The following is a 10,072-nucleotide window of genomic DNA, read 5'->3' on the forward strand; positions in this document are numbered from 1 at the left end:
AAATATTTAACATCTTCTTTCCATTTCTAGTTTTTAAGCAAAAATGATAATCTTTCTTATAATATTTATATTATATGGCCACGTACTTTACAGAAGCTGACACTAAAAGGCTGTACAGGTCTTTTCTAATTTGGCAAAATACTTAGCTAGAATAACTGTTACTGATTATGGAATGTATAGTCAGCAAATGACAAAGATTATAAAGTCACAATATAATTTATAATGATGAGCTGTTAAGAGTTGTGAGACAAGTTATATGAAGAAAATGAGAAACACTTCTGTGGAAATAATGGCTTTAAATTATGACACACTAATAATGAGAACATTCGATTCAGAATGTTAAATAATTCAGTCTGTTAAATTCTAAATGCAATTTTTAACATTAACTATCACTGAATTATTTTTACTACATTATTTTTGTGACCTCTTTATTGTAAGCTGTTAATTTGACATTAAAAGGTGAAATGATTTTAACAACATGTAACAGGGCATACAATAAGGTGAATGATTATGGGAAATGAAATAAAATTTAACTGGCTTTTGATCCTATAAAAAGAATCTTGCTCAGAAAAAGAGTATCCTGCCTCTGGGTGCCTCTCGGAGTGTATACGCACACATATTAACTATGTTGTGGGTAAGACTTCAGGTAGAAGAAAACATTGTGACCACAACACCAGTTCCTCTCCATAAGCCTTGTTGTGAAGTGCATATTGAGGAAGGTGGGGGAATATAGTTTCTGTTGTAGAAGAAAGCCAGTGAATACCACAAGGCCAAAGTGGATGAGTAATAGAAGAAAATAGCCGACCTGGGGTTCTTGGTTGTTTTATTTTTTAATTTTTTTTTGTTTTGTTTGTCTTGTTTTGTAGCTGTTCTTTGCTTTTTAAAGGCAAAGGTGTTAGGACCTACAACCTGTGGGAACGCTTGTGCATTTTCTCAATATTTGGGGTGGCTCCCCTTCCTGGCTGGTAGCATGCTAATATACTGAATCTTTGGGATTACCGAATTTATTGAGGTTGAGAGATTCAATTGCTTGCATTCTTGACAGACAATTCATCTGATCAGGAGAATAGGAAAATAACTAGAATAGATTCTTGAGAAAATGCTAGGAAGAGGTGAGGATCATATCTATGTTTTTTAGGACTTTTCAAGGTCAAGCTTTTCTAGAAAGAAAGTTTGGGAAATTAAAAAAAAAGCCTTCATGAGATGGAAAAAGGTGGTAGGAGTGGTTGATTCAGGTTTGGAGTGGGAGACAGGAATGGAAATTGGATGTCAAGACAACACCAGGATAAGGGATGGGCTTTAGATCTAGACTGGATATTACATCACTTATCCCAAATTTTCAGACTACTTTTCCTTTTGTTCAGTACTATCTTTGCAGAATAATTATGAGCAATCTAAGTGTAAAAAAAAAAAAAAAGAAAGAAAAAGAAAATCAAAATAAGCTGAAGTGAATTTAGGAACTTCTGCATTGCTGAAGTTGCACTATGAAAGCTCTTTTTTTTTTTTTATTTCAGTGGTATAACAGTCTTTTCAATTTATTGCCAGCTTCTTCCATGAATTCAACAGTTTAATATTTTGTGACAGTTAAAACTTTATTTCATCTAAATGTATTTTGATTTCAAGCATTCTAAAAAAATGTATGAAAGGTCTGTCTCACACTGATACTGAAAGAAGATAGAAAGAGATACGTAACCAATAGTATTTTTGACAGTTTTCTGCCAAATCACACTATGTGTCTTCAGCTGAGAAATGAAAAATGTTTTTGTTGAACATAGCTCTATAGAGTCTAAAGAGAATTCTGTGAATTTCAGTCTTGACATTTAAATTCTGTGTACAAGTAATGTCTGAGTCATGAGAAGCTCACACCATTCCACCATGCATCACTTGTTAGTGATCTTCCTTGATCTTATAAAAAACAATTCAAAGCAAATGAGTATCCATAGTTGATTTACCATAAAAAAAGGTATAAGTCAATATGAATAGCCCTATTCCAAACTCTAAAATTCTATGAAATAGCTAGCAGGAGTTTAATAAGTTCATTATAAAAGGATAGTATTTCAATATTTCTTTACAGTTTACAGATCGTTATACAGCTGTCTTTTTGTACTGTTATCTTCAGAAGGCTGCCACAAGAGAGGGCATGCAGTACCAGATCTCAAATGAGGCAACAGTAGAAAAGTTAATGGGAAAGCTGAAAGAAGAAAGAGGCAGAGGACCTCATTGCTCACCCAGGCTCTTCACAGTGGTTATTGATGGAAGAAAGGGTGTGTAAGCTTGGAACAAAAGAGGATCAGACTGGATATAGGAAAAAATAATCTTTAAGGAAAACATTTTTTGACCTGAGGGCAGTCAGGAAGTAGAACAGGCTGCCCGAAGATGCTGAGTAGTCTCAATGCTTGTAGGTTTTCAAGGTGTTACTGAATGCAGCCCTGAGCAAACCTGATCTGATCTCATCATTAACCCCATTTGGAGCAGCAAGTGGAACTAAAACCCTCCCACAGCCCTTTGCAACCTGAATTATTCTATCATCTTTTGATCATACAGTACTGGGTACCCAACTGCTGGTAAAAAGAGAAAGCTTTCATAAACAGGAAAAAGGAAAAATTATTGCCAGACGGGAGAAGAGGTAATAAAGCCCTTACTAGAGTAGCTTTCTCCACCTGCTTACTATTGCAACTGTAGAAGTGTGTAGGTATGTTCAAAATTAGGAACAGGAAAGATGACAATCTACAAAGTCTGCATACTAGGCCTGGAATAGGTGCTGGGGCTAAAGCGGGGAATCTGCCAAGCTAATTTAGACAATTATGGCCAAGAAAGACCATATATGTTAAAGGTAATCTAGAATGCTCCTTTCCCTAAGTTGTGTTTTGCTTTTGTGACTGTTTCAAGAGTATTTTATTTCTATTCTTATCTTGACAGAATTCAGTAAGCATAGTCTTTTATATTTAAATCTTGTCACACCATAAATCTGAGTCATGTTAAATATGGAGGATAAAGCCTTCCCTGGAAAGGCGGGCGTAACCGGGATGCACTGAAAAGAATTATTCATGCTACCTATCTCCCTGAATCTTCAGGTTGCTTCCACACTAGGTGTCTTCTGGTACTGTTAACAGTGGTTTATGCAGAGAAAGCTAACTCCTTTGGTATGTCTGGAACTCCTCTGATGAGCAGCAGGAAAATGGAAAATGGCTTCAAACTTTAGGGGGGTGCGATGGAAAGGAAAGTTGTTACTTTCAACTTGTCACACTAACTTAAAACATGCTTAAGATTGTCTTCCCAACATTTTTTTTTATTCTGTTCATTAGCCCATGAATATGAAAGGCTGAGTACCGTTCCTAAGACTAAATCTTTTTTTTTTGCCTATGTATTCAAAACAGAAATGAAGCTATTAACTCTTGTGAAGTTCACAGCTAGATGGTGATGATAATGACACTGGAGGGGATGGGGAAGCAACTGTTAGTTTCACTTTAAATAAAAATGAAATAGGAAAAAAGTTATAGAAAATGTCAGTATCAAGGATATTAGTAAAGACCTATGATGTATAAATATTAAAATAATTTCTGATTTCAGGAAAAAAGTGGAGTTGAATGTACAATCGCAGACAATAACATTTTTATCTTATGCAACTTTGTTTCTCTTTTAGTGGCAAAGCATTACTATAACACTGGTTGAGAAAGTGCAGATGGTTGCTGTAATCCTAGGATCTCTGTTCTTAGTAGCAAGTGTGACTTGGCTTCTATGGTCAGCCTTCAGCCCTTATGCAGTATGGCAAAGAAAGGACATCCTTTTTCAAATCTGCTATGGAATGTATGGTTTTATGGATCTAGTATGCATAGGTAAGCTCAAAATCTTTAAACAGCACAGACTGTGGTTTAAGACTGTGACTATATCTATTTTTCTAATTGGTCACTCTAATTGATCACTCCAGTTCTTTACAGATTTGTTCTCAGCTGATACCTTTGGCAAATACTGCTTTTTACAGTGTTACAAATACTGCAAAGAGAAAAGAACCAAAGAAGCTTTACTCTCAGATTAATCAAAGTGTCTCTCTGAGATCTTAGTGGTGAGAACAGAATCAATTTCAATTTCTTGAAAAAACAGATGGCTAGCAAAATTCAGGAAGTTAAACAGATGAAAAAGACATTATTAAAATAATTAGTAAAATTACATGTCAAATCTTTTACTGATGCTACTTTGCATTAGGTTGTACCATCATGAAGCACAGAAGAAACCCCTGACGATGTCTTCAAACTACATATCCAAAATTGAGTTGCACAGACTTATATAGGTCACTGTGCTACTAGTAGAGAAGAACGGAGAAGACAGGCATGAGTGCTTTGTACATCATAAACAGTTACGAAACACTCTAATAGTGCTAACTATAGTAACTTACTTTACTATTAAAAATTCTCAAGTCATTTAACTCTAGCTGAAATCTTATAAAAGAAAACGCTTTTTACTGCAAAGCTATTTTGACCAGTTTTGATATTTCTGAAAATATACTAGACCCAGATGTAAATAGAAATCAATTTCATATTTGATGAAACAACCTTGAATTGATTGTTATAATAGCTGTTTATTTGCAGAAAAAGTTTAATAATTGCAGTAAACATTAAACCACATTCTTAGAATTGCAATTCCAAGAAAATCCAGAAGTCAAATGCTATCTGGTATTTGTTTTGAGATTTCTAAGTGATCAATGTTCATGTTATCCCAGTCTCAAATATGGGAATTCAGAAGGACAGTGCTGAAATTTACTCAATAAGGTGCAAAGAAACAGAGTGATTCCTAATATCAAGGCTTTTGCTTTGATCATAGAGCCATATCATCTTTTGTTCAAGCCATCTCATTACTGTAAAAGTATTTATATTTCAGCTGGATCAGCAGTTCTGTTTATTTTTCTGAAAGAAGTCCACTCTGGGATATTTGAGAACACAGGCTTCCTTCTGTGAACCCAAATCTTCTCAGACAAAAAAATGAACAGAAGTTAGGTCTCTAATACTCATGACAAGTGCTCAGCTTTTAAACAAAAAAAGGGCTCAGCTACATGTCCTCTTACATGCTGATTCCTGAACGCCACTTTTTTCAGCTTAACACTCAATATTGAGGTTTTTTTGCTTTTGTTTAAAAAAACACTGAATGAAGACAAAATGTGCTTCAGGCATTCTAAATATTTAATTTATACAGAATTCTGTTCTTTTCACAAAGTTTGCAACTGTAAAAAAATTACTTTTCTGTGCATCAACTAGTTGGTATAAGCAGTTATTCAAACTATTTCCATTTCTTTCCATGTGTTTGACTTAAAACCTCTAAACCAAATTAATCTCAAGATCAGTAGAGAATGGCTATGGGTGATCAGAAATATTAGTGTATTTATCTAAAGAAGTAAACTATTAGAAGGCGAGTCTTCAGTACATTAGTACATGCAGTTCTGTAGCTGCTTTTCAAACCAGCCAGTCTCAAGCCACCCCTGGACTGGAAACTACTGAACTAACTTGTACCTCTCATGGCTCTGGAGCTTCTAGCCTCACTGGCACCATGCAGAAGCAAAGTAGATGTGCAGCTGCCTTCACCTACAAGATAAACTGACTTGCCTGTAATTACATAAATGTGTATTTTATAGTCCTATCATAAATAATACACAAAAAATTTTATGTAAAACTGACTATAATTAAGTATATTTGGAAACTGTTTTGTAATCACAAAGTTCAGTGCAGATGTGACTTAACAGTTTACTAAACTGTATCTAGAAATTCAAAAAGCTGTATAAAGAAGGTTTGGTAATCGTAAATTTTTGATTGTCCAGATTCATCTAGCCCACTTACTCTGCATATAATTTCAAGTAATTTGCATTCTGTAAGTTTATAATACCAGCAGTTCCTGTAACTCTTGAGAATATTTATTAATATATTCAACTTTATTAAATTTTATCTTTTTCTTTCATCATAAAGTGATTTTAGATTGATAGTTTTAATTTAAAACATTCAAATGAAGTTCTCTAATAGATGGATGTAATTATTACTTACAAATTTTTTTCTAAAAAACTCAGCACTGTCCATTATGCTGATGACTTCCCAAAGGCATTAACATATGATTTTACCGTTATATATTATATGCAATCTCTTATATCATAAAGCTTATAATGCTTACAGCCAGCCATAGTTATCACTTAGTATCTTCTCTCTTCTCATTTGTCTTTAATTATCCATGGCATTCTCTTAATTTTCAACAGGATTCACGGTGAGTGAATACCTGTATTCCCACTGGAATCTCTATTTCCATGAAAAATTGATGTAGGCATATGGGTTTTCCTGTGCAGCACATAGTTCAAGACAAGTGCTTGAGTTACTGGTGGTAGCTTAACCAAATAACCAAAACTTATTCGAATCGCCTTCAGTTATGCCTCCTTATGGCTTTGCATAAGCATTATGAATATTTATTTGTGAAGTGTAAATATCTGTACTTTCTGAAATGTTTTTTGTCATTATTTTTAAAAGCAGTGTGGCTAAAGGTACTGACATTATATGATGTCTCTGAAACTTGCATATATTATGTTGTTTTCCCAATGATTGATTTATATATCACACGTAACATACCACCCACTTTCTTATCAAGTAAGTTACATGTGACTTGTATTTTAATTCTTGGTCTTGTTTTACTTTTCACCAAAAGAAATATCCCAAAGATTACAGATCACCAATATAATGTTCTGTTCATTCCAGTGTACATATTCTATTGGTATCCATTCTTCTTGTTTCACTCTAATTTTTTCCATAATTCTGCCTAACACAATAGTTTTTACTTATCAGTGTTAGTTTCAACCCTACAAGTCACTAGTTTGTACTTTCCTGCTTCTAAGCTGGGCGTAAAGCTGTTCTCTTTGAAACTTGCTGAGAGGAGTTTTGCTAAGGCAAACCTGGAACATTTTAAATAAGTAGGACTACTGCCTGTGAAACCCAGAGCTATTGCAGTGATAGTGCTAGGATCAGGCCATCCACGTAGGTGTTACCAGAGGGAGAGAGTTCATGAGTTAACATGAAATCAATTAACAATATAAAACCCTTATGTAGCCACCGAAGGACAGTAAACCAAGCCTTTGCCATCCTGCTTTGTAGACCTAGCAATTATTTCTCGTAACAGCAAAGTCATACTACTTTATCTGTTTTCACTGGAATATAATGATAACTACTATGATTGTGCACTTTTTTAGTTAAAATGGTTCTAATAGGAACAAAAGCTTTCACAAATACTAACAGCTTACTTGCAATCCCAGAGCAATAGTACAGCTCCTTTAGAGCGTGAAAAGCAGTTGTAACGTTGCACTAGAAACATGAGTGGTGCCAGTGGTACTGTGGCAGCGGAGTAAGAGATAGGAGCCAACGTGAGGTGTGAATAGCCCTCTGAAAGGCTTTTTCTTCCCTGCCAAGGAACTCGATGCCTAGCAACATTCATGTAACTCCTTAGCTGTAAAAATGTACAGGCTGAAGCTGCTTAGAATGAACACATCTAGCTGCACTTAATACCTCCCTACTCAGAAAGTCTTTTTTTTTTTTTTTTTTCTTCACATTAGAACTAATTCTAAATAGACTAGAAAGAGTTGTATTGCTATTTCAGAGTGGAGATATTTCACTTTAAATCTTTGAGCATTTTGTTGCATTTTTTAATATCTGTGGGCCCTAGAATAGTATTAGACATAGCATTTTGTCCAGTGGCGAAGTCTGTTTCTGAAAAGGGTCTTTTAATTCCCTGGTGAAAGTTTGTGATGTTTCTGGGAGGACATTCCAAAATGATTATAAGTAAGATTACTGTGATAAATAAGAAAACATTGGAACCTAATACCACCACACCTGAATGAGCTAGGACAAGTTTCCTGCTTGCAAAGACATTTCAGTATGAAAAATTTCAAATGTTCTTATGACTAAGGGTAAGAAATCCTTTGGATAGAGTGAAAGAATCTCAGTATTTGGCAATAAAAGAAAACTATGATCTCTCCATAATCCTATTGTCTGGGTCCCACTACAGTCCCTATATCTTAACAGTAAATAAAATAAATCCGCAGAGCCTTAGGACATTTTGCCAGGTCCATCATCCCAAAACTCTGTTCCTTGTAGATATTAACTAGACAGAGCATCAGAATGGCTAACAGTAGTGAATTCTAACACTTCAGCTTGGGATCATCTGGGTCAAAAAAGGAAATTTTTTTTTTTCCCTAGGACTGTGAAACTATGTCCTCTGTGCTGTTGAAATCATGATGTTTGGAACAAGTCAGTATTATTCATGGATTTATCCTTTATTTCTCTCTCATATGCTCATTCATTGCTGTGAAACTCTTAAGAAAAAAGGAGATTCTTTGCCATTTTCTTACAGCTTCATTTTAGTGACTAACTACTTATATTTGGAGCATCAGAACTTCTCCGGACCTGGAAAATCTCCATCATTTAAGACTTACCTAGATTTCCTCTTCTTTTTGGTCTTGAAACTGTTGGTGCTGAGAGAGTTTTTTTCTCCTGCCCCCTGGAGAATGTCTTTCAAAGAGACAAGAGCTACTGGAATTCTTTTGCCTCTTCTACATAGGTCTTTTTCAATCTGTAGTTTTATCAGATGGAAAATAAAGCTTTTTATGGGAGGAGTTATGAAAGTACTCTTTTTCTCCTTCAGCATTGCCAAATCTGACAACTTTATTTCAAGCTTTGCAATATTTGATCCTTTGTTTGGTAGGTAGCTCCTTTAGAGTGTCTATGACTAATAGTTTCTATTTTAAAGAAAACTTCTCTTCATAGACATTGTTGAAAAATTTTTGAAAACATTATTCCAGTAAATCCTGAAAGCTCAAAAACAGTAAAAAAGAGCTCTCAAAAAGAAGTCGTCCTATGACTTTTTCTGTCATAATTTTGGGAGGATACTTTTGACTGTTTAAATATACATCATGTACCTTAATGATCCATTCTCAGCTGCTTCCTTCTCTATTCTGAAATATGTTGTTCAGGTTCTAATGGGGTGCAGGCAGATATCAAAAATCTTTACATGAGGGTAAATAGGTTCTCTCAATTTTGCTTCATCACAGTCTTAAGGGAAATTGAGCCAAAGAATACCATAATCCAGGGGAAATGATGTTCATCTCCATTATCTTTCTATAGGAAATCCAACAGAAAAAAAAAGGGGGGGGGGGAGGGAGGGAGGGGGGAGGATCTTTGTCACAGCAATAAAATCATGGCATATTTGGTTTGTGGATTCTGTACATGATCAAACACATTTATCCTTTTTAAGACAATATATCTAGTCTTGAAGGTGCATTTATGTATTAACATGGCTGCTGAATTTTTAGGACAGGTTGTTTTACGTATATCTGAGAAGATGAAGATAGACATCTTGAAATCAAGAAAATTTTGCACTGAGATGCTATGCTGATACAAAATACATTTAGAAAATTTAACATTTAATTAAGTTTATATTGGGTTTGTTTTGCTGTATTGGATACTTCCATGAAATCTAGGCAACTTGAAAGCCTTACAGAGATGCTACATTTGCTATCAAGTCCTTCTGAAAGCAATCTTAGATAGTTTCTCTATCTTTTAGTGTAATGATCTTTAAAAATGTGTTCAGGGTAGACATTGCTGTCTGCGAGTCATTGCACTTGAATCTGAAGTTTCCTGTTCATACAAATGTTTTTATCATCTTTTCTGCTTGTGCCATCTGTGAATGTCTCCTTTCTGGTATCAGTTAACCATGCTAAGAGACCTCAAACACTTAAGTGACAATTCTGTTGTGTAGGAACATGTGATACACAATCTCTTGGGATAAAGAACTATATCCTGTGACACCACAGATCTATTATAGCAGTGGCCATATACAGGAAAATTTTAGGCAAGACACACACTGGACAAAAATATTATAATTGTTTTTGTCTAGGCAGATTGCTCCCAAAGCAGGGAGTCAGAGAAAACATGTGACATTGATCAGAACCATGTAAGTTACCAGGCTGGTTGAGGATAAACCTAATAAGAAGGCTGAAGCCCTACGTGCCTCCCTACTAAATCCATATTTTAAATACTTACACATAAAGAGTGCGTGT

General features: G+C 34.9%; 1 protein-coding gene across 2 annotated transcripts in view; it reads left to right on the plus strand.

Moving 5' to 3' along the window:
* Positions 1–10,072, plus strand: part of MARCHF11 (membrane associated ring-CH-type finger 11) — a 98,082-nt gene that overhangs the window by 60,165 nt on the left and 27,845 nt on the right. For both annotated transcript variants that reach the window (XM_080377789.1, XM_080377790.1), the window contains one exon: positions 3,644–3,836. In XM_080377789.1, coding sequence (XP_080233915.1) covers positions 3,644–3,836 — 193 coding nt within the window. The remainder of the gene's footprint in view (positions 1–3,643; positions 3,837–10,072) is intronic.

This window comes from Falco punctatus, assembly GCF_963210335.1.
Source record: "Falco punctatus genome assembly, chromosome: 3".
NCBI lineage: Eukaryota > Metazoa > Chordata > Aves > Falconiformes > Falconidae > Falco > Falco punctatus.